Here is a 26,135-nt window from a genome sequence, read left to right as displayed (position 1 = left end):
TGATGTCATCACTTTTTTAGGGGCACACGGCCATGGCACACGCCCGCGTGCTAGGTCATGTCCTTCACACGATTGAGACACACGGCCGTGTCTCTTCCCGTGTGTTTACTACCATGTAAATTGACTTAGAAATTTTAGGTGTATGGGACACACGGCTGAGCATCACGCCCAAGGGGCTGACACACGGCCTAGACACATGCCCTTTGTGTCTACCCTTGTGGACCTTTTTTGAAGTCTATTTTCCAAGCCATTGGTCACCCTCAATCACTCATACATTCAAACACACTTTACAACATGCAACATGACATATTTATACACTCAAACATTCCACACCATGGCACTCTCACATCTTCATAATGTCATCCTATTGCACCTTCATTTGTTACACCATTTAGAGGCATTCCACACCCATTTCATGCATTATTAAACTTGTTACCATAACCTCAAATTGTCTACTCATGCACATAGTCATTTTAAGTCATTAGGTCATCCTTTAACCTTTAGCACTTAATCCACTTTTTACCAGACATTCATCAATTAACAACATACCACATCATTATCATGCATTCACCAAGAAATAACATATCCTACCATCAAGACACTAACACATACATGCATGGGTAATTAGATTACAACCCAAATGATCAAATATGAGCCATATCACATGGCCATTACAAAAGAATCATCATCAACATAGGCCTTCACAAATTAGCCAAATAACATGACATATATCACAAAATGACCAAGTTCCTATACATGCCATACTCAAAAAAATAATTTCACTATACCTAATAGTTTTTTTGATAGTGTGATCGAATACTCCGGCAGCTTCCGATCCCCGAGCTAGCTTAGCAGAACTACAAAGGATGGAAAGAGAGGGGAGTAAGCATCAAAGCTTAGTAAGTCCATGTACAAATAATATGTAAAAGTAATAAACAATCAAAATGTAAAAACATGGTAATATATCCATAAAGATTTTTCTCCATTCAAACCTTTTTGCTTACTCATCATATGCTCATAACTACTTGCTCATCTTAAATCAATCTTTATCAAAGCATTACTTATAGGTTTAGCGTACGTACCTGTACACATCGTAGAGTATCGATAACCATACCTCTTTCATATGCCCTCTTCGAGACTTTCATTACAATCGTTACCTTACCCGTTGAACACTCGAAATACTATTGGATACACGAAAACCATACTGTAATCTCATACGGTCCTATAAAACGAGGACTTAACTTGCCTTTTCTACCGAATCTCAAAACCTTCTTCCATGGTGATACTTTCAAGAATACTTTGTCGCCAACTTGAACTCAATTTCTTTTCTTTTCAAATCTGCATACGACTTTTGTCTATCTGATGTCGCTTTCAAACTATCACGAATTATTTTCACCTTTTTCTCAGTCTCCTTAATCAAATCTACTCCATGAATCTTATTCTCCTTAAGCTCAGTCCAATACAATGGTGTACGACATTTACATCCATACAATGTTTCATAATATGTCATCTTCAAACTCGTCTGATAGCTATTGTTATAGGCAAATTCAACCAAAGGTAGGTACTTTTCCCAACTACCTTGGAATTCAAGAACACAACATCTAAGAATATATTTAAGTGTCTAAATTACTCTCTCGGATTGTCCATCAGTCTGTGGATGAAAAGCGGTACTAAAATTTAGCTTTGTACCCAAAGCTTCTTATAGCTTCTTCCAAAACTGCGAAGTAAATCTCGGATCGCTATCCGAAATAATCGATAAAGGCACTCCATAAAGTCTCACAATCTCATAAATATAAAGTTCAACTAACTTATCAAGTGAATAATCAACGTGTACCGGTATAAAATGAGCCAACTTAGTCAGTCTGTCAACCACTACCCATACGGCATCTTTGTTTCTCGGTGTTAGCGGTAAGCCTGTCACAAAGTCTATAGTAATTTTGTCTCATTTCCACTCGGGAACTAAGATAGGCTAAAGTAAACCTGAAGGTACCTGGTGTTCAGCCTTTACTTGTTGGAAAATCAAGCATCTCGATACAAATTCGGATATATCTCTTTTCATGCCATTCCACCAATACATTTTCTTTAAATCATTATACATTTTTGTGCTACCCGGGTAAACTGACATACCTTCGTTATGGGCCTCATGCAAAATATTCTGAATCAACTCAGCATCCTTCAGAACACAAATCCTTCCACAGAATCTCAGACAACCATTAGGATCTCTTTGAAAATCTGATTCACTGCCAGACTCACACTGAGCTTTCATGGCTTGTAACTCTTTATCAGCCTCCTGAGCGTCACAAATTTGTTGAAGAAAAGTCGGTCTAGCTTTTAACTCTACTAGAGTAGCACCATCATGAGATAGGGCTAGCTGTGCGTTCATAGCTCTCAAAGAAAATAAAGACTTTCTGCTTAAGGTATCGGCAACTACATTGGCCTTACCAAGGTGATAATCTATCACAAGTTCTCAATCTTTTAACAATTCAAGCCATCTTCGTTGCCTCAAGTTCAAGTCCTTTTGAGTCATCAGATATTTAAGACTTTTATGGTCTGAATAGATATGGCATCTCTACCCGAATAGGTAATGCCGCCAAATATTCAAAGCAAATACAATAGCGGCTAACTCTAAATCATGTGTAGGATATTTCTTCTCATGGGGCTTCAGTTGCCTCAAAGCATAAGCTACCACCTTTTCTTATTGCATAAGTACACAAACTAGTCCATTCAAGGACGCATCACTGTAAATCAAAAATTATTTCCCTGATTTCGATTGTACTAACACTGGTGCCTCGGTTAACAATGCTTTCAATTTCTCAAAACTCCGCTGGCATTTCTCTGTCCATTCGAACTTAGCGTCCTTTCACAGCAATCTCATTATTGGGGTGGCTATCATCAAAAATCCTTTCACAAACCATCTATAATAACTAGCTAGACCCAAAAAGCTCCTAACTTTAGTTACGTTCCTCGGTGGCTTCCATTCGAAAATAGTAGAAATCTTACTGGGACCAACTCGTATACCATCCCTGGAAAAAATGTGGCCTAAAAACCCAACCTCTCGAAGCCAAAACTAGCTTTTGCTAAACTTGGCATATAAATGTTTATCCCTCAGAGTTTGTAAAACAGTTCTCAAGTGCTCAGCATGCTCTGCCTCATCTCTAGAATAAATCAGAATATCATTGATAAACACCACAACAAACTTATCTAAATATGGCCGAAAAATTCTGTTCATTAAATCCATAAACACGGCAGGAGCATTCGTTAACCCAAATGGCATAACAAGAAACTCGTAGTTGTTATACCTCATTCTAAAGGCAGTCTTAGGCACATCAGACTCTTTCACTCGTAACTGGTAGTATCCGAACCTCAAGTCTATCTTAGAGAACCACGTCACTCCCTTCAGTTGATCAAAAAAGTCATCAATCCTTGGAAGAGGCTACTTATTTTTGATTGTCACCATATTGAGTTACCGGTAGTCAATGCATAATCTCATGGAGTCATCTTTCTTTTTCACGAACAATACAGGAGCACCCCACGGTGAAAAGCTTGGCCTCGCAAAACCTTTATCGGTCAGCTCTTGCAACTGTGACTTCAATTCTTTCAATTCAGTTGGGGCCATCCTATATGGAGCAATAGATATAGGTTTCGTTCCTGGCATTAAATCAATATCGAATTCCACTTCTCTAACTGGAGGCAAACCCAGCAATTCCTCCTGAAATACATCCGTAAACTCGCACACAGCCGGCACTAATTCAATTTTTAATTAGGATTATTTTGTATTCAATATATATGCCAAATAAGCTTTATACCCCTTTCTTAAGTATCTGTATCATCTGATTCAACCCGAAGAATTTCACCGTTTTCACATTTCAATTCCATAACTTTCAATCTACAATGCACTATAGCCTCATGTAGTGTCAACCAATCCATACCCAATATGACATCAAATTCATCAAACGGAAACAACATCAAGTCGGCCAAAAAACAATGATCTTTAACCATCAAAGGACATTTCTTACATACTTTATCAACTATCACATGCTTTCCTAATGGGTAGACACCTTAATTACAAATTTTGTAGACTCAACAGGTATATTTATACTAGATGCCAATTTCATACACACATATGAATGAGTGGAGCACAGGGTCTATCAAAGCAATAATATTAGTATCATAAAGAGAAAATTTACCAGTGATCACATCAGGAGAAGTTGCATCTTTGTGTGCACGTATGACATAGGCTCTAGCCAGAGCCCTAGCTTCAGACCTCACTGTTGTATCTCGCGTCACATTCTTACTACCAGACTCATTCTTGGTGTTTCTTGAGGGTCTTCCCCTAGGTCTTGTACTCTGAATTCTTTCTTTCTCTATCCTCTCAGGATAATCCTTAATAAAGTGGTCTACAGAACCACATTTAAAATAATATCATTCACTCGCTCTACAGTTTCCAAAATGACACCTGCCACACTGTGGACATTTAGTCTTGAAAGGTTTAACATTACCCACACTTGCCACAGACATAGCCTGAGATCTGAAACCTGAATTCTGCTTCTTACGATTCCTATATAAATGTCCAGCTGACACATGCAAACGAGAATACATCTCTCTAAATTTTTTAGACTGAGATGGTAATGACTTACTCATGTACCTCTTCCTTGTATCTCTAGCATCAGACTTGACCTTCTTCCTCTTTTTAACCAAGTCTTTAGCTTTACAAGCCCGTTCAACAAGTACCACAAATTCTTTCAACTCAAGAATACCCACTAATGTATTAATATCCTCATTGAGCCCATCTTCAAATCTTCTAAACATCTTAGCTTCGGAGGGTGCACACTCCTGAGCATATTTACTAAGCCTGACAAATTCTCTCTCATATTCGCTAACTGTCATACGACCCTATTTCAATTCCAAGAATTCCTTAAGTTTCTGTTCGATGAACCATTCACTAATATATTTCTTTCGAAATTCCTCTTGAAAGAATTCCCAAGTAACCCTCTCTGGCGGTACTATAGATATCAGCATTCTTCACCGGTGATACGTTTCATCTCTCAACAGGGATATGGCACATTTCAAGCACTCCTCAGGTGTACATGACAATTCTTCAAATACCCGTATCAAGTTTTCTAACCAGAACTCTGCTTTTTTAGGGTCATCATTGGCATTTGCCCTAAATTCCTCAGCACCTTGTTTCCGAATTCTATCAACAGGTGTTCTAGCAAATCTCATGAAATCCATATGTTGAGGCATCGCAAGTGGGGGTTAAAGATTTGGGAGAGGTGGGAGAGGTTGAGCATTCGGGATCATTCGAACGAACTCCGTGTACCATGCGTTCATCATGTGGAGAAAGGCCTCTCTGCCTCCTTATCCTCTACTAACAGTTTCGGGCTTACTTTCAGATGGCACCGCTTCTTCCGCTGGAGCAGGCGCATTACTTTCTACGTCATCTGCCACTACTCTGTCGGGATCCATTTACTATATGAAAACACATTTTAATATTGTCAGGAGTTGTCACATTATCATTACTTATATATATATACGTATGGCATGTATAGCTAGACTCAAATACGCTAGGTTAGACCGAGAATCGACTAAACCATAGCTCTGATACCACAAAATGTAACACCCCTTACCCGTACATAGACAGGGCATTTTCAAAACACATGGGTCATCAAATTTCATTGCAAATTAAAACCAATCAAACAAAACCATATTGTCCTTATTATGGACCTACGAGGTCCAAAACATATATTAAAAACAACCCGGAACCAATCCAAGAACTTAAGAGAATTCTAAGAAAAATTTCTAGGGTTGAGCCTCACACGCCCGTTTGGAGGCAATGCACAAGCCCGTGTGCTTTGGGACACGCCCGTGTCCCTTACCCGTGTGGGATTTCTAAAAATTATTTTTCATTTCGAACCTACAGGGGTTTTCACACAACCGAGCACAATCCCGTGTCCTTGGCCTGTGTTCCTCACACAGCCTAGACACGCACGTGTGCAAAAACCCAGACATTTTTTATGACGTCATCACTTATTTAGGGGCACACGGCCATGGAACACACCAGTGTGTTAGACGTGTCTTTCACACGGTTGAGACACACGGTCGCGTCTCTTCCCGTGTGTTTACTACCATGCAAACTGACTTAGAAATTTTAGTTGCTGGGGACATACGGCTGAGCATCACGCCCAAGGGACTGGCCGTGTGTGAGACACATTCCTGTGTGTCCACCCGTGTAGACCTTTTTAGAGGCTATTTTGCAAGCCATTGGTCACCCTCAATCACTCATACATTCAAACACACTTTACAACATGCAACATGACATATTTATACACTCAAACATTCCACACCATGGCACTCTCACATCTTCATAATGTTATCCTACTGCACCCTCATTTGTTACACCATTTAGAGGCATTCCACACCCATTTCATGCATTATTAAACTTGTTACTATAACCTCAAATTGTGTATTCATGCACATAGTCATTTTAAGTCATTAGGTCATCCTTTAACCTTTAGCACTTAATCCACTCTTTACCACACATTCATCAATTAATAACATACCACACTATTATCATGCATTCACCAAGCAATAACATATCCTACCATCAAGACACTAATACATGCATGCATGGGTAAATAGATTACAACCCAAAATGATCAAATATGAGCCATATCACATGGCCATTACAAAAGAATCATCATCATCATAGGCCTTCACAAATTGTCCAAATAACATGACACATATCACAAAATGACCAAGTTCCTATACATTCCATACTCAAAATAATAATTTCACTATACCCAATAGTCTTTTGATAGTGTGATTGAATACTCCGACAGCTTCCGATCCCCGAGCTAGCTTGGCGAAACTACAAAGGATGCAAAAAGAGGGGAGTAAGCATTAAAACTTAGTAAGTCCATATACAAATAATATGTAAAATTAATAAACAATCAACATGTAAAAACATGGTAACATATACATAAAGATTTTTCTCCATTCAAACCTTTTTTCTTACTCATCATATGCTCATACCTACTTGCTCATCTTAAATCGATATTTATCAAAGCATTACTCATAGGTTTAGCGTACGTATCTATACTTATCGTAGAGTATCGATAACCATACTTCTTTCTTATGCCCTCCTTGGGACTTTCATTACAATCATTACCTTACCCGTTAAACACTCAGAATACTATTGGATACGCAAAAACCTTGCACATAAGTGCTACATATACAAACGTAGCTGAAGCTACCACATAACATGTAACACATCCATAATGAACTCAGACCTCTCAACAAGCTCAGATGTTATATGAATCGCATCCATCATGAACTCAGACCTCTCAACGAGTTCGGATGCTCGCAACCATAATGAACTCGAACCTCTCAATGAGCTCGAATGCTACATACCTCACGAACCCGGACCACTCAATGAGTTCAGACTTCTTAGTTCCTAGTGACATGTCACTTGTATCCTAAACTGTTCCTAAAGTTCAAATGGGATTTTCCGCACTTGCATATAGTATCTCCATCGTACTTGCTCATAACGTCGTGGTTAACGACCACGATAACATTAATGTTTTCATAACAATCAATAGGCATATAACTCATAATTAAAATAAAACATATATTACATCATATTAAAGCATTAAAACATACTACAATACCACATTATTTGCACATGTACTTACCTCGATACAAAACGATGATAATTGAGCTTAGTCATCGTATATTTTCTTCTTTCCTCGATCAAGTCCCAATTCATGTTTTTCTTCACCTATAATGTCAAATTTAACTTATTTATTGTTCAAATTATTCAAACGGATCCATAAATCATACTCTTGAAAATTTACATTTTGACCCCTAAACTTTCACATATTTACGATTTAGTCCCTAGGCTCGTAAAATGAAATGCATGCATATTCTTGATTACCCAAGCTTGGCTGAACCTTTTCTATGCTCATATCAGTCCATATTTTCTTTTATTTCACATTATTACTACTCACTTTTACACTTTTACAAACCAGTCCCTTATTTAGGTGTTTTCACTAAAAATCACCTAATAAAAGATGTTCACCATGCATAAAACATTCATATTTCTCCATAAATCATCAAAATACAAGCATTTCATGCATGGGTCAATTTCCATACATGAACCCTAGCTCAAAATATAGCTAGAAGTGGGTAGATCATGTTACCAGGACTTCAAAAATGCAAAGAACATTAAAAACGGGGCTAGGGAACACTTATTATTGAGCTTGGAAATGTTGAACAAAACCCTAGCTATGGTGTCTTTTGATTTTCGGCAGCCAAGGAGGAAGATGGACACAATTTGGTTTGATTTATCCCTTTTTATTCTTTTAATTACCTAATGACCAAAATGCCCTTAGGGTTTCTCTTTTCAATTTTTTTCTATGCATGTCCACTTTTGTCTAAAATTTTATAAATTTGTAAAATTGCTAATTAGGACCTTATAATTCATAATCTAATGCAATTTCATGCTTAAAGCTTCTAGAATGCAAGCTTTGTGCTTTATTCAATTTGGTCCCTAAAATGTAATTAGACATTTTATGCATAGAATTTCTTCATGAAACTTTCATAAAAGCATGCATTCATAACATAAATCTCATAATAATCATAAAATAATTATTTCTATCTCATATTTATGGTCTCAAAACCACTGTTCCGACTAGGCCCTAATTCGAGATGTTACAGATTGTTGCATATGAATATGAAATGTGAATTGTGAGTGAGATCATCTCCACAAAGATTGGATAGGTTTAAATTGTTTAAGTTATTATAGTAAAGTGAGATTAATGTTAAGGCAAAAGCAGTAATAAAAATGTAGTGGTAATTAGGAGAATAATGATGTATAAAATGTACAGAACAATCAAGTAAACAATTAGAGCTGTGAAAATAAAGATGCTATGGCAAAGGTTAAAATATCTACGATGTTGATTCGAAAAGATAGGATTACTAAGATGCTACCCTTATTAACCAATAATGTCTCGGCAATATCAATCTTATTCTACTGCTCGGAATAATCCTACAGTGGTTTGCTTCTTTTGAGAGCTAAACCTCGAGGTGCCACACCTAGGGCACTATATGTCTATAGCCTTTAAGTCTGGTTCCTACCTCTATTCTTCTTCTTCCATATGAAATGCTATGTACAGAATTTGCTACAAGTATTTGATCTAACACTCGCTCATATCATTCAATTTCGATCTAACTAACCTAACCTTATCGGTATTAGATTAATTTCATAAACAAGCTGCACATTCATCTATGTCTAGAGATTATACGCATGTAATTCATAAATACCATTGAATGAAACAGTAAATTAAAACTAATCTAAGCTTTAGCCATTAAAGGAAATAAAGGTTTCATCAAGTAATCCCAACCCTATGAGATTAACTCATGGGCTGGAAAATAACATCCAAATTCAGAATAAAATTCAACATCATTCTTTCTCGATTCAATTCACAAAGCAATAAATAAAAAAAGTAAAATAAGAACTTTAGAAAATAGCTATCGCTATCCAGCTTATAGCTCCGGCGTTGCAATACCTAATAATTGCCAAGAGGGATTGCCTGCTTCTTTTCCCTTTTGATTCTGCCTTGTTCTTAACCATTGTCCTCTATTCTCGTCCAATGATCTTTTTTTTTCCAATTGTCTCTCTAATTGTACACTAAAAAGATCTCCTTTTCTTAGTTTTTATTTTGGGGTTTTATATCTCCTACTTTAGGGCAGACCCATTATCCCATGATCCCATAATCTTTTTCCTCTCTTTTAGGTTGATTTTTCCAGTACACGTACAGTAGGACTGATAACAGTTAAGTGTTGACTGGGTCTCTTCCTGGCATTACCACGACATTCGTGTTGGCAAACTGTCCAACCTTTTGCCATGACAAGTCTTCACTTATTTACTTCTTTTCCTTATTCTGCACCTGCCACTTAACAAACAAATCATTCTCACAAACAATTAGAAGTAACATGTAATAACATTTAAGCACAATCCAAACCTTTTAATGCAATTTCCTAAAAATACTAATGGAAAATCCTAAAATTACAACTAAACTTACCAAAATACCGGCAATTAACCAAGTCTAAAGGCATGAAATGTAACTATTTTCAAGAGTTATCAGTGACAGATTCGGTTTGTACTTTTATGATTCGAGTTCAATATATATAAACTTTTATACATACATGTTTGTGCAAAGCTAACTATCGAGGTAAGCCTATACTTGTCATATGAATTTATTAGTATTTTATTATAATATGTCGAGAATTGGACTAAACTGAATATAGTATAAATAAGCATGATATAAACTGATAAATGGTATATTATGTGAATTGATGATGAAAATGTATGAGATTATGATATGTGAATTGGTTTATAACATGTAATTAGAATATTGGTACCATATTAACTGATCGGGTAGAGTCGGATATAGTTAGCAGTCATAGGATTAGATTGTGTAAAAGTTTATACTTCGGTTTATCAAATGATGCACTATGTATGCTAGTATATTTACTTTGGTTTATCCAATGATGCACTATGTGTGCTAGTATATTTACTTTGGCTTATCCAATAATGCATTGAGGTGTCAAATTGGTGTGTTGGTTGGAAGATCCGTATATTTGTCTTGAGCCTGAGTTTGGTTAATAGATTTTATAATATATGAACTTGATAAATGAAATTGAACTGAAATGATGATATGAAATGGTACCGAATGTACATATATGTGAAACGCGACTAAAGATAGCATGTGAAAGATCATACGAACTAATTATTATGAGCCATAAGGGCCGATATGAAAATGGAACAAATCAATAGATTCGAGAATGAAATGTGTAATTGGCATATTATGGAATAAAAGCAAATATACCTTATTATTAGATAGCATGATATGATATGTTTATATGCAAATGAAAAATGAATTGGTATATAAAGTTGTTATATGAACTAGAGTTTGAATGTGTATGCATAAGTGATATGTTAATTGAATTTTTTGGCATAGATCATAGTATATGAATCATAATACACTAGTTGATGATGTTGGTAGTTAATGGTATAATGAACTAATGTTATGACATGTTAATTATATTTCATTATTAACTTGAAACATGAAAGTATCGCTCAGCGTACGATTTGTTTATTCCATGTGTAGGTATTAGGAGATCTCGAGGACTCGAGGGGTGATTTAACATTCGATCTACAACTCTCGACTCGGTAATGTTTGTATAGTTCCATTACGTTTTGATTAGGAGTGAGTATTTGATCGAGTCGAGTCGAATCGAGTAAAAAAAATTCAAGACAAATCGAATCGAGTTAACGAATCTATTATTTATACTTAATATTGCATTTAGATGGACCGATTATTTAACTAGTAGACGAAGTACAAGATTATTTAACTACATAAACAATATAATGATTTTGCCTTTTAACTTAATGGATAAACATTTATCAAAACGACGTAGTTTTACCTTTTAACTTAATTATTTTGAATTTTAAGTTTTAAAAAAGTGAACATTTATCAAAATGACGTAGTTTTATTTTTTCTTATTCGGATTTTCGGATAACTCGAATTGTGTAATTCATATTCGAGTTAAACTGAAAAACTTAATTTTTTATTCAAGTTGATCCGAATAACTTGATTAACTCAAATAATTCAAACTATTTAATTCAAAATTTGAATTTTTTATCGAGTTTTTCGAATCGAATCAGATTTTGCTCACCCCTAGTTTTGATATATGACATGTACCTAGGGTTTGGAGTCAGTTTTATAATGTAAATGATCATTTTGAAATCTTGAATTGGTAAATGTTAAATTAACCAAATGAATTGTTTGAGTAATTATATAGATGGTCTAATGTTCAAAATGGTTATGTCATACAAATGGACATATATGTGTTGAAATGTAACATATTGACCTTTTGAGGACTTTGAATGATATTGTTGATTGAATATAAGTATGCGTATAAATGAAGCATGCATATAAATGAAGCATTTGGCACTATATGAACTTGGATAAGTTAACAAGTTTTACAAGCATGTTGTTGTGAACTTATGTTATTAGGTATTATAGAAATAGTGAGTGATGTCACAATAAGAAATTAGTGACGTCGCGACCATGGACCTACAAAGTCGCGATGTCAATCCAATAGTTTTAATATTTTACAATTTAGTCTTCAATCGACCTTGAGTTATCAAAAGAGCTTTCGTAAACTAGTTTAAACCCCATAAATGTTTATGTAACATGTCGTGATTACATATGGATCATGATAACATGTATAAATTGTTGAATTGTGTGGTATTGAGATCGTAGTTGCTCCAACAACGAATATGGCATCATTTAACTCAGACTTGACGACCGGGTCGGTATGGGGTGTTATAAAACCCCAAATTAAGTTGATGTCACAGGTTAATCGAGTACCAACTGGGTTAAGAAATGACTAATATACCCTTTTATTAAATTACTATTGTTATTATTTTAATGGGTTTTTTTATCTTGCATACTTTTTTATAGTTTTAAAATAAAAGAACTAAAATTAGCATGTCTGGAGATTGAACCCATATTTAATGGATTTATAAATAAATTCTTTATCACTACACTAATAACAATTCTTAAGTAAATTATAAAAAATTAACTATAAATATAAAATATTTTTTTCTCACCAAAGTTGTGTGTAGGAACATCATGATAAACAATTGTAGTGAATTTAATATTATTAATATGATGTATTTATGTATTTAAAATTCGTTTTACTCACAATTTAATCTATTTTTTATTTTAATATCATATTGATTTCATGTGTTATTATGATCAATTCGTTATAAACTGTACGTTTCATTAATTATTGTATATTATTCATACATATGTATTCTAAATTTGTGATTTTCAATAGGAATTCTAATTATATTTATATTTTTAAAAATGTAAAAGAAAATTTACCTATAACTAGTGCAGTTGAGATTGATCTATAAAATTAAATCATAACTAATTATTTTCCTCATCTGCTAATTAATTGTAATTTTCTCATAATAATGTTTCCATTTTAATTATCTATAAAACTAAAACTACATGCAAGAAAAGGGTAATTTGGGAAATAAAGGCAGAGAAAGCAGGGACAAAGAGGTAACTCAGAGACGCATTTAATTTTTGCTCAGAGGAAGAAGGAACCTTTTTAAGGTGATACTGATGATAATAAATTTATTCTCATTTACTTATTTATATTTATCAAAATTTTGGAACATACAAAAAATTAGAATCCTAAGATTTTGATTTTGAAAATGATTATCTGTTTGCTCTAGTCTTTAGGATTAGGTTAAAGTTCTGTTTGACCATCTATTTTGTTCTCTTTGATTTTCCAATGACACAGTGAGAGAAGAGAACCCGTTTGATCATTTTGGAGAAATGAAGATTTGCCCAGAAACCACCACATGATTTGCTTCTCGTTTTAAGGTTTTGATCTCCATGTTTTCGAAGATGAAGGATCGATCTTGCAAATATGCGATTTGTTCTTAGAAAACTGCCTGCCTACTTTTGTTGGTTTCTCTTGTTTACCAAAGGGTAAGCTTTTCCAATCATCCAAAAATAGGATTTTTTTTTTTGGGGGGGGGTTTAATGTTCTTGATAGTATATAAAATTTATATATTATTTTACCTTGATTATGGAAATGAAGAAGCTTCCTTGACTCCAACTCTCATTTCAATACACTTTTAATACTTGTGTATTAAATCTCGTGTAGATGGCTTTTTTTATATTTGTGGGTGTTTTTTAAGATCTTGCGGAACGCCATGAATATTGATGATCTGAGTTCATTTGATGGTTTCAGTTGAAGAATAAGACAACAAAAAAGATGTCATCGTCAAACGCACCTTGCGCAGCGTGCAAGTTTCTTCGTAGAAAATGCACCCAAGAATGCGTCTTTGCGCCTTACTTCCCACCTGACAATCCCCAGAAATTCGCCAACGTCCACAAAGTGTTCGGTGCCAGCAATGTCGCCAAGCTTTTAAACGAACTCAACGCATCTCAACGCGAGGATGCTGTCAACTCCTTAGCCTACGAGGCCGAGGCTCGTCTCCGTGACCCCGTCTACGGCTGCGTCGGCCTCATCTCCATCTTGCAACACAAGCTCAAACAAATGCAACACGATCTTAACAACGCCAAGAAAGAACTCGCCACTTACATTGGCCCTCAAGCAATGCTCCCTATCTTACAACCGCATGTTTTTTTGCAACAACATGTTGGGAACGCTTCTTCAGCCGTGATGCAACACAATATGATGCCCATGATGGGGATTCCTACGGCCGCCGCTGCTTCGGGTTCCCATGGGGGACAGTTGGTGATTAGGGAGCCACCACAACAACAGGCTCAGATTTTCGAGGCGCAACAACAACTGGTGGCGGCGGTGGCGGCAAGGGAACAACAAGAAATGTTCAGGGGATATGAACATCAGCATCAGCATCAACAGGGTGAGCAACAGCATGAGATTGTGAGGTTTAATAGAGGAGGGTTTGATGGGGGTGGTTCAGTTACTGCAACTGGTTTCAATCAGATAACACCCGGATCTTCCATGTCATCCTCTTTGGCTTTAGGGAGTTTTGATAACCCTTATCAGATTCAAACACAACCACAGCAACAACATGGAAGCCATTCACTTCAACCACACCTTCTGCTTCAAACACAAGAAGGTCAACCCCAAGAACATCCACAATCACAGCAAAACCAACCGCAAATGACGGGCAGCGAGGAGGGTAGGAGTATTGGTCCTTCTTGTTGAATAACAACCCCCCCCCCCCAAAAAAAAAAAACTCTTTTTGGTTTTTTGTTCTTTGTTTTACTTTTGCAGCTTGAGTGCCTGCCTTTCCGCGTTTTGATGAAACCAAAATTTGATTCAAGGTAAAGTATTTCCAATATAAATATTAATAGTTTTTTCATGTTTAATTTTTATTATTTTTACTGAAAACAAGATAAGCTTTGCATTAATGAAGGAAAGGGTGTTGGTTAGTTTTTTGTGCAATGCATGTCGTAAATGGGGGAAATTGAGCTTGAATTACTCTTCTCGACTGTGTAAAAAGAAATATATATGTCTGTTTATTCACAGTTGAGAGATAGGTATAATTTGATCAAAGTAGCAGAAGCCTCAAATGATGAAATATTGAAAGAAAATTCTCATTTTTCTAAAATTTTATTTACTTCTCTACAAATATTGGATGAAATAATGAGGAAAATTCTGCTACCATGAAAACAGTCAAATGAGTGAACAGTTAGTTGTTAGCTTTTTGGCTTTGATTAAACTTTTAAAAAAGTAACACTAGATTTTTGTAATAAGCATGCATGCATGAATGAATGAATTAGAGAAATTAAAGGAGGTAGATAGAGAGTTGGTTTTCTGGGAATTTGGTGCTGTTGGTAGATCAATACATTGACCTCTTTTCCTACTCCATTTTCATAAATATATATATATGCACATAAAAATTAGAATGCAGTGGTACTTATTAGTAATGTTGCTAAAAGAGTTGTGTTTAGGTTTCATTATAGAACCGGTGGGTATGAGTTGAGTGGGGTTGAAATTTCCAACCCTAATAGGGCACCCATTGGGGTACATCTTGTTGTCTTATAATAAATTATCACAAATACAGTAGGAAATGTTTTGATGTAGTTTCTCTATGGCGGGCATGGAGCTTGTATTTTTTGTCTTTATTTGAAAGGAAAGGCCGCATTAGCAATAACAAAATGATGGAGTTCCCTGAGGGGAATTTGCACTAAACCAGGTCCTAGCCTATCTAGTTGATCTTATTGGTAACCTTATTAGCCGGCCTACTAATAACCTTGAAAGAACTTAAGAATTAAAAGTTCGAATACAAAATACGGGCAATTGACCATTGTTGCGTTTTCTTCCCACCGCACTCATATTCAGGGGTGGTTATTTTCTCAGCTTTAAGTTATATTAAACAACTTTTTTTTTATGATTATTTACAAAATAAAAAAAAACTATAAACATTTAATAATTCATAATCAAATAAAACAAGTAATGCATGAGTAATATCTTAAATTGGTATTGGTATTTTATTTTAGAATGTGTAGTTATATATATTTTCTAAAAACGAGAATATTTAAATTAACAGAGATGGAAAGGTATAAAATAGGAGAGAGTACCAGTGCCATAAAATTGACAGGTACAAGTGCGTATAGGTTAGCTTGGGTGTCTATGTTTGTTAGTTTAAGGAAAGGCGATATGCCAATGCCATCTGATGTCAACACAGACAGAAAGGTTCAAAACTGAAATAATAAAGACAAGAGGATCCTGCCTGCCCTTATAGACTTATAGCATGCTAAACCAAGCAGATATGGCCTGAGATGTGAAAGGTCATGTAAGTAGCCTCTTCATTTCAGACTTTACAATTGGGACAAAATGAAAGAAATTTCTTTTTATTAATTTCGGTTACCATTGAAAACAAAAATAAAATAAAATGACAATAAATGACGCTGATTTGAATATTTCTAAAAGTTTATATTAGAGGAAACATTTCTGAAGGTTACGGATATATTAATCCAGGGGGGAAAAATCAATTGCTGACATCTAGCAGCGAAAAGTATATGCTTCTCCGCCACTCAATTAGTAATCGGTGCATAAAATTACGTAGGCAGCAACCAATTGAAAATTTATGAACCAATACCATTTTTTTCTCTTAATTTTACTGGAAAGTTACAAGCAAATGATCTCCTTCATTACCACCCATACAAGTACCCCTTTTTCCATCACAGGCCCAGCAAAACTCTCTTTCCAGATTAATCACTTTGTGAGGAATAATTTTAACCCAAACACTATGCAGGTGAACTGATCAGAGACAACATAAAACAGGAAAATGTACGTTATCTTCTCATCCACGACGATCTTAGTCAGAATCAGATGATATATCGGAATGAGGGTCAACTGCCCTAACCATTTTAGACAATGTCTCACCCATATCTTCCAGTTCATCCTTTCCAAACCCCCAACTTCTAAGCAACTCTGTCCCGGGACATCCTCGCTCAATACCAAATTTATGAAGATTAGCCAATCTGTTCTCCAAAAATGGCATGATAGCACGGCTGGATCGCATTCTAGCAGCCATGGGGATAGAATGAACATCAAGTGACCCTCTTGATGAAGAACCTAAGATTGGGCTTCCCAGCAGCTCACCATGCTGGCCGACAAGATTACCAAAGATTGAAGGGAATGGCAAAGGAATTGGGAGAGGGCAACGAGCCGCTGATAGATGGCAGAACATTGGCCTTGTGGTTGCACATTCATATGCACCATGGATTGCATTCTTAACTTCAGAAACTGATAAGCGATGACCTCCTGCACTAATACAAATAATCTCAGTTATCAGAGTTGATAATGCCACATCAGAGGGAAATTTTCAGATAAAAATCAATATTTCATACACAGACATAACCCTCACCGCCAATGGTGCTTTTAATTTATTATCTATACCAAGAAATGATTTGTCACTAAAATACCTATCCTGCTAAGGTAATAAAAATATTTGCACCTTCTGGCTTCTGCAAGGTTTCCTTACCGTCAAATGTATAATAAGCTTAATTCAAGTGGAAAAGCATTTAATGAGCAAGAGTTTTCAAAAAGTTCGTGGTAATGTGCCTAATGCTTCTGAGCATATTAAGGAGACTTTAATAAGAGAATTATTTATAATTAAAATATCTTAATCTGAAAATATGCACAAATCCTAAATGGTACCTGACCCAATTGCTCCATGCACGATCATTGATTCCACAGCCTGCAGATCATCCACATCCTCTGCAACCTCGGGAGTCAATGGCTGCAAATTCCTAAGCAAGGATTGCTTGTCTTGTTTCCCTGGATTTCGGAATTTGGAACAATCAACTCAGTTTTCTTAAGCAATACCTAATTGATTTTACTAAAAAGGAGCAAGTGAAAAGCAATTCATATCATAGGTTGAGAGAGGCATTCACAACATGCCCGACAAACAGGGGCTTGGCATTGCAACATCCAGAATGGCCACCATATTCTGCCTAGATTGTCCAGCTAGCATTTGTACAAAGCCATTAACATCCACAGCACCAAACACATCAGATAAATCTGCGGTAGGACCAAGTGGCTCCATGCGGAATGGGAGACTTGTAGAGTGTAGCGCCGCAGCATACACAGCACTGCAGTGGTAAGGATTCTCATCTTTAATGTTGAGGAAAGTTGAAGTTTTACCTTCAAAATTAGGTGAGCAGAATCTTTAGTCCATATTGGTTAAGATCAGGGCCAGGATAATTTTATTGAAGTGTGTCATGCTATCAGCATAACCAAATTAAAAAGTGACATTCGTGTTTTGACAGAATATGATTCAGCTGACAGCTGAACATTATAAGATATGCTATATGATCAGAAAGAAAACAATATGCACATATGTACTCAGAAAATCCTTGATATTTTATGAGGATCAAGGTTCTAAAGGACATTCAATTTGAGACCATGTACGACCATACGAAGCAAATACAAAAATGATAGAAGACAGCCAAAATCATAATTTGACTTACTCCTACTCAATGAGGGCAAACCAACAGGCACAATCATTTTACAGAAAGAAGATAATCTTGAGAAAGATACTGCATCATGAAGATCTCTTACAACTGTCTGCTTCCTGCTACTCAGGCTCATATGAGAACTAGGACCCCTAACAGCATATAACAACACTGGAGTGTTCGTATATTCATCAGAAACACTTTCCAGAAAATCAGCAGCTAAAGGGGAGAAACCTCCTGAGTCATCAACAATGAATTGAAAGCCCTGTAGACATCACCAATGATTGACAAAAAAATTAAACCAGCAACATTAAATCTGAATATAAATGATGTTTAAGAGGTGCACAAGGTTAAAATGAAAGGGAAATGATGAGGGCTTTCCAAACCATATTATCCTACGCATCGTTATGTTAAAACCTCTAGAAAAGTTCATTAACAAGACCTCGTCATCCATATTCAGTTGACAACAAAACGTCTTAAATGTTGTCCTGCAAAAGATTTCTGGAAAGAATCATACCATAGGTCAAAGTTTTACCTGGATATGATCACACTCTTCTACGAAGAAACGAAGCTTATCACATATTTCTTCTCCTCGTAAATTCTCCATGAAGACATCCCGCCCAATTCCATAATTGTCAAATTGTTTAACATCCATCCACAATCCATTTACTTCATACAAACTCTGAGGATGATAATGAACTTTTGAGAAGTCTGTCCAAAATTGGACTCCTTCATCTAAACAGCGGACTATATCTGTATCCTGAATTTCGTGTTGAGAATCCTTAGCCTCACCATTGTTACCATTTGTCAAAGCAACATCCTGCTCTTCCTGATACAGACTTTGCAAGAATAAATTCTTATTTTGTGGTTCAGATGCATGAGTAGAAACATGTCCTGCCCTGCATATTCTTTCAAAGAGGATCAAGTTAGTGCACGTAGAAATCTTATGCACTCAAAGCTCATACAAGGGCAAAGCACATAGTCCTGAAATTCAGAAGACATACAACTGTGAACTTTATGTAATTCATTACAAGCTTGTGATATAAAGTGCTACAATAAAACAGGAGCCGCTTCGGACTCATTACAACATATTTGTAAGAGTTCTAAGACTTAAAGTCTTAATCATAAGCATTTCTCATAAGTAGTGAGTAATAGAAATCAGATGCAGCTCTTTTTATGATTAAAAGAGAACACTACTTATATTAGTAAAAATGAGGTTGAAACAACATTATGTTTGTTACATTGCAAGGAAAGCATTCTTCATAGAGAAAAACAGTAAATATTTTACTTAGAACAAGAATCGTCGATAAAAAACCAGCTTGTGCCAGATATTGAACTCTTGACACTCAACCATCTACATGTCACTGAAAAAGGCAAAAGCAACATACTTATTACAGTTACTTTTGTATGCCATTTTTTTTAAGGGGTAATGCACAAAGGCCAACAGAAAACAAAATAAAAATGTACACCAAAAACACTGACGCAATTAGTTGAGAAGGAAGCTCTCACCAAGTAACAACTTCAGATGGTTCGTTAGAACCCTCGCTATACAATGTCCCCTTTGAACTCACTGATCCAAGGGATCCTACGATGTATTATAAAGCTCCCATCAGTAGAATATAAATTAAGGATATACAAATCGACATCACTGTTCATGCAATCTAGTTGAAAGAAAAGGAACCAGATATAGGATAGAAAAATCAACTTTGCTAGTTAAAAACTGAGCACCTTGGAAGTCGATAGAGAGAAGACGAGGAGTATAACTAGTAGTTCCCTGCATATATACAGCATCATAAATAACTATAACTCTAGAAATAGCAACAACCAATTAACTACTCCAAAGCATTCTAAAACTAAATTCATATAAGCCTTGCAATAATAAAACAAATTTTAAGACAAATATGGTTGAATCATTTACGGTATGAAAATAGATTTGTCTTAGGCAATAATAATATCAGAAGCAATTGGTCAAAGTTGCACCTGATGCGTTTCACCCGTACGGTAGATAACATCCATGTTTAGACTCTGAATTTTGAAGACTGGATCACCATAAGGATCCGCGGCTAAGCCAAGCATTTCATCCTTCATTTTTGGTTAAGGAAATAAAAAAGAAAAAAGCAATTCAACAAGCTGAAAAAGAAATATAATCAAATTAAAAGAAAGGAAATAAGTAAAGATAAATTGAACCTGGAAGTTCCAGAAGTGAGAACCGATGAAGTTAGCGAAACTTCCAACTTGGACAGTAACAATTTCTCTCATGATTATTTATTTACCTAAAAGAATGAAATTTTTATGTCGAGTGGGTACCTTAATTTGCTAGAAAGTCTTTTCAGAGATAAACAATTCGAATTAGAAAGAGGAGGGAATTTTAGATGCTTACCAGCGATCTAGGGTTTGAAGCAATGGAGAGAAAGAAAGAACGAGCTCGCTCGGAACACGTTTCGCGCCGTTTCAATAGTGCGGGCGTTTTAAGATACTAGCGAATTCTTATTCTAATTACTAAAGCCTTATTTATATACTTTTGGGATAATGACAAAAAATCCTAATTACTTTAACAAAATTTTTATTGTGGTATTTTTATTTTCAAAATATCCAATGTGATACTTGAATTTAATTTCTATCTACCAATCTAGTATCTCTTTCTAACGATGTCAATTACTGACAAGAGTTGCCATTAGACCTATCCATCCGAAGGCCTACTCGAAAAGTAGAGAGTTTGGGTAAAAATATAGGCTCAAAAAATGGGTTTGAGCAAAAAAAAATGAGCTCGTTTAGAAAACGGGCAGGGCCTCAAATAAGGTTGTTTTGGCCTGAGCCCAACCTGGCCCAAATATACAAAAAAAAAAACTATAGCTTTTTTTTACTATTCTTGTTCTTTTTTTTGCTATTTTTTTCACTATTTTGCTACCATTTCACTACTATGTTGCTAAATTTTGTTGTTATTGTTTGGATAATGTATAACTTTTGTTTTATTGTTAATTTTGTTACTATTTTAGAGACATTTGGTTATTAAGTTTCACCTATCTTAATGTTATTTTAAGTGTACATATTGTTTTTTAATTTATTTTCAATTTGTTAGGAAACATTTATTTTAATATTTTTAGTATTTTTGATGTATTATATTTTTTAAAAAATTTTATATAAAAAATAATATAAAAAATTAATATGGGCAGGTTGAGCCCGGGTTTCAACATTTTTATCCGGGCTGGACTTGGACAAAATTTTAAGCTTTTTTTCAAGCCAGGCCTAGCAAACGGGCCTAAAATTTTAGTTGGCCTGGCTTGGTCCGACCCAATGACACCTCTAGTCGCCATGTGGATTAATTATATACAGCCACATGGTATTTTTTCCAAATAAAATCAACTATTAAAGTTAAGGGACTCTAAATCAATTAAACCATTTTCTTAAAAGTAAAAAAAACACCTAAAAAAGCGGTAAACACCCTTTTTCTTTTACCCTAAAAAAACATTCTCAGCTTTCTCTCATCCAAAAGAAACCCAGTAACTACAAATTTTATGTAAGTTCAATTGTCTCTAATCTTACTCGATAAATTCATACGATATAGTTATGTATATTCATGTAATGTTTGTGGTTGAACTGTGAAATTATAATATTTGAATGTATTTTAATTTGTTTACAAATTGGTACAGAATGTGGGAAAAAAAGGACTGAATTGTAAAGAGTAGTTTTGATATGTGTAGTGAGCCCAAATGAACATAGGATAGGATACAATTAGCATGCCAATAGGGTTATCCACGCACTATACGAGATTTTGTATGATATATGATATAGATGTATGGGAAATTCATTGATTGTATTAGAATCCAACATTTGTTATGGATTACCGAGTTTATCTCTATGGAGATTCGGTGTGTTTTTGGAGGGATGTGTAGCCTACGGGTTTGGCACTCGGTGCCCAGGTGTGCATATGGGTGATATAGCTTATTTGAGCAATCAAGTGTGTTTTGGGTGATTACTCGTGTATCTGTATTTGTTTATTATAGTTCATGAGGCTAAATGGTTAAAGTTAAAATAAACTAATTTATTTGATATTGTATATTGTGATTGGAATTGGAATTGGAATTGGTTATTTGAAATGAGGCTAAATGGTTAAAGTTAAAATAAATTAATTTATTTGATATTGTATATTGTGATTGTAATTGGAATTGGTTATTTGAAATTGGAATGATGTAAATGTTGTTTTTGATAAAAGGTTTTGATGGAATAGTATTAATTTGGATTGAATTATATAAATTAAAAATGTCATATGACTGAAATAATGATATGTGTGTTTCGAATTGATATGTTATATGATGATTGAATAATGTAACTGAAGTATATAAATATTTGATGATACTGATTAAATGATTAAATGAAATTGAATTGAGTTGAATGGCACTATATAAATTGAATTGCTTTGAGACTTGCTTATGATGATCTCACCTTATTGTTGTTAAATGAGGAAACAGGAAAGTCGTATAGTAGATAATTTGTTATATTAATAGTAATTGAGGCGAGTTTACTATTTTAGTCCCTATGAATTTACTAAGTATTCATAATGCTTACATTATTTCATTTTTCTGTATTTGTTGTTGGCATTTTTGCGAAACGTGTCTGTCGGACCACTCCAAAGCTCACACTATCCAGCTTCAAACTCGGTAGACTTTTGGATTGTTCTTGAACTAGTTATGTGATATGTGTCTAGGTTTAAATGTGATTAAGTGTTTATTTTGGATAATGATGAAATGATCTATGTTTATAATGTTTGTTTTGAATCTTAACATGATATGAGTAAAATACTTGAATTATATGTGTATGTTTTTAGTGTGTTCATGAGTTTGAGCAAAGAATGATGTTGGGTTTGAATGCTTTTATATGAGGGTTTTTAATGTGTGCATAATGGCATTGGGGTAAGATGGTTTTGATACTAATAGGTGCTAGTAACATAAGTTTAAGTACATGTTTGAATGGCATGGAATGGTATCAACTTATTTGAGTGACAAGTAATGCCCTTATGACTATGCTATGTGTTGGTTCCATTTGAGGCATATTGGTATAATGCTTGAATGTGTTTAGAATGTGATAAATTGGTATGTTTTCTATTAAGTTTATGTTGGTTTTGATTTGGTTTAAATGTGCATTGGGTCATCAATTAGGCTATTGATTTAGTTTGGTATGAAGTAGGAATTAATGACATATTTTGCACAACACGGCCTGTCCACACACCCGTGTGTCTACTAGTTAATAGGAAGAATTAGAAGCACAAGATTCCCAATTGCCACACGGGTTGGCCACACGCCCGTGTGAGTGCTATAGATTTGGGTCATTTAGATTTCACATGGTCACAATTTGTTACACGACCATGTAACTTTTGAAGCAATTTTTGCAATTTGATCCACAAAGCTTTAAAGAGTTACACGGCCATGTGGCCCCTGTTTTACATGAATGCCTTTATCTTTCGAAATTGTTGCAATTTGATTCCTGTTTATTTCCGGGTAAATTTTTGAGCTTTTATAAGCTTGAATTAAACCCAGCTTTGTTTGTGATGCATGATATGTGTAATAATTACATGTTTATTTGAAATTTTGAATTAAGATTTGTATGTAATTGTTCCGATTACTATCATAACATCCTATAACTCAGGTCTGGCGACCGAATTGGGTGAGGGGTGTTACATGCATGAACCTATTTAATTCCATTTTTAAATCCCCTTTAAGTTTTACATTTGATTCAATTTAGTCTTTGAAACTGAAATAACAATATCTTCCACTTTTGAGCTTCGCTTTGAAAAAAGATCTTAATCACATCCCTTAGGGACCTTGTAACACCCTTAACCCGTATCCATCATCGGAACAGAGTTACGGAGCATTACCGAAATTTACAGAACAAATACAGTCATTTCATATTATTTAATTTTCATGTCAGAAATTATTTATAAAGTCCTTTATATGAGCCCTCAAGACCCAAAACATTTATTAGAAACAAGTCGGGACTAAATCGGGTACTCGTAAAAAATTTTGCAAAATTTTTAAAATTTAATCAAGGTGTAAGGGACACACGCCTGTATGGTTAGGCCATGTGGGCATTCAAAATAGAGCACACGGCCGTATCCGAGCCCATGTTCGTATCCGTGTAACTCTCTGACTTGAGTCACACGGCCAAGTCACATGCCCGTGTGCCAGGCTATGTGAAAATTCCTGAGCATTCTATTTTGCAATTTAAAGGATGTAAAGGACACACGGCTGAGATACACACCCGTATCTCTACCCGTGTTGACGAAATAGGGCTATTTTCAAGCCATATTTCTCACCCAAATTTACCTTCCACCTACATTAACACTTTAACACATTCACAAGCCAATCCAAGACATTTAAACCAAGCCAAATTCAAGTCTTATGCATTATATAATACCTCAAATAACCAAGTATACAAACTTACTTACCTACCTATTTGATCAAATATTCATATGCATAATCCATTCTCACTTCTACTTCAATCATTTTACGATACACATTAACTAGATAAAGATACTCATAAATACATCAAAATATATCAATCACTAGCCATTTCAAATGGCTAGTTACAACCAAACATGTATGTGCCAACATTGGCTAATTAACCTATACATGCCATTATAACCAAATTTAATTTACTAAATATACCGAATTGAGCTGACGGATAGTGTGATGATATCTCTGCCAAGCTTCTAACCCAACGAGCTTCCAAATTACTATAGAACAGAGGAAAATAAAACAAAATAATCATTTGATGCTTAAGCCAATTTGGCCATTTTCCTAAACACATATCCTCATCAAGCATGTTAGTCATGTAATTCACATAAATACCAAGAAACATGAATGAGCTTATCAATATTCAATTTCCACATACATGTATTTATCACTCCAATTGTCCATGAACATGTACATAGCATAACTTTTTATTTCAAGTATTTCTCATAGTATTTCATCTTGAATTCATATAATCTCATATCGGAACTTTTCCTGTTGAATCATTTAAAATATCAATGGATACAAGGGTGGTACACATAAAGTGTACGAATCTGAAATCCGTCAATTCATATTCGGGGGTGCTCATTAGAGCACATAATCGGGAAGCCCTCTTTCGAGCCATATAACAGGAAGCTTATGTGAGCCATGTAATGGGAAGCTTATTCGGGCTATATAACGGGAAGCTCATAAGAGCCATAATCGGGAAGCTCTTACAAGCCAATAACGGGTAGTTCCGAAGAGCTATTAACGGGAAGCTCTAGATAACCATATCTTGAGAAGTTCAAGTGAGCCATATCGGGAAGCTCCGGAGAGCCATGGATCAGGAAGCTCACAAAGAGCCTTTAATCGAGATGCTCACAAGAGCTGTGGTGTGTCTACAACAAATACAAATCACAACCAATCAGGATGCTCCGAAGAACTATTAACGAAAAGCTCGCAAGAACCATATAACGGGAAGCTCGAGAGGGCCATAATAGGGATGCTCATGATAGCTAATAACGGGACGCTCTTTCGAGCTATGGTGTGTCCGAAACACATGCAGGACCACAACCAATTCGGGAACCCTGGATCCATCGAA

The 26,135-nt window shown here is 35.3% G+C and overlaps 2 protein-coding genes across 3 annotated transcripts; one reads left to right on the top strand and one right to left on the bottom strand.

Annotated features, from left to right (window-relative positions):
- Positions 1-13,085: 13,085 nt before the first annotated feature.
- LOC107958570 (LOB domain-containing protein 36) lies at positions 13,086-14,993 on the top strand. Its single transcript, XM_041081793.1, has 3 exons — positions 13,086-13,193; positions 13,384-13,574; positions 13,840-14,993. The coding sequence occupies exon 3, from the start codon at positions 13,864-13,866 to the stop codon at positions 14,785-14,787; it is 924 nt and encodes a 307-aa protein (XP_040937727.1). The 5' UTR covers positions 13,086-13,193; positions 13,384-13,574; positions 13,840-13,863; the 3' UTR covers positions 14,788-14,993.
- Positions 14,994-16,506: 1,513 nt separating this feature from the next.
- LOC107897095 (protein misato homolog 1) lies at positions 16,507-21,052 on the bottom strand. 2 transcript variants are annotated; one of them, XM_016822445.2, is made up of 10 exons: positions 20,929-21,052; positions 20,736-20,821; positions 20,529-20,630; positions 20,277-20,322; positions 20,058-20,133; positions 19,084-19,447; positions 18,564-18,813; positions 17,995-18,237; positions 17,752-17,871; positions 16,507-17,360 (listed from the first exon to the last, which is right to left on the bottom strand). In XM_016822445.2, the coding sequence occupies exons 2-10, from the start codon at positions 20,805-20,807 to the stop codon at positions 17,167-17,169; spliced, it is 1,467 nt and encodes a 488-aa protein (XP_016677934.1). In that variant the 5' UTR covers positions 20,808-20,821; positions 20,929-21,052; the 3' UTR covers positions 16,507-17,166. The 2 variants fall into 2 exon arrangements, with proteins under 2 accessions (XP_016677934.1, XP_016677928.1); XM_016822439.2 differs by having other exon boundaries at positions 16,507-17,355.
- Positions 21,053-26,135: the final 5,083 nt, after the last annotated feature.

Source organism: Gossypium hirsutum, chromosome A11 (genome assembly GCF_007990345.1).
Source record: "Gossypium hirsutum isolate 1008001.06 chromosome A11, Gossypium_hirsutum_v2.1, whole genome shotgun sequence".
NCBI classification, from domain to species: domain Eukaryota; kingdom Viridiplantae; phylum Streptophyta; class Magnoliopsida; order Malvales; family Malvaceae; genus Gossypium; species Gossypium hirsutum.
This window is presented reverse-complemented; position numbering and strand designations above follow the sequence as displayed.

Excerpts from the sequence above, each read along its gene's own strand:
- LOC107958570 (XM_041081793.1), top strand. The coding sequence starts at position 13,864 with ATGTCATCGTCAAACGCACCTTGCGCAGCGTGCAAGTTTCTTCGTAGA.
- LOC107897095 (XM_016822439.2), bottom strand. The coding sequence starts at position 20,807 with ATGAGAGAAATTGTTACTGTCCAAGTTGGAAGTTTCGCTAACTTCATC. Across the intron at positions 20,134-20,276 it reads TCTCTCTATCGACTTCCAAG|GATCCCTTGGATCAGTGAGT; the intron begins GTGCTCAGTTTT and ends AATACATCGTAG. Across the intron at positions 18,238-18,563 it reads TTTGCCCTCATTGAGTAGGA|GTAAAACTTCAACTTTCCTC; the intron begins GTAAGTCAAATT and ends CTAATTTTGAAG.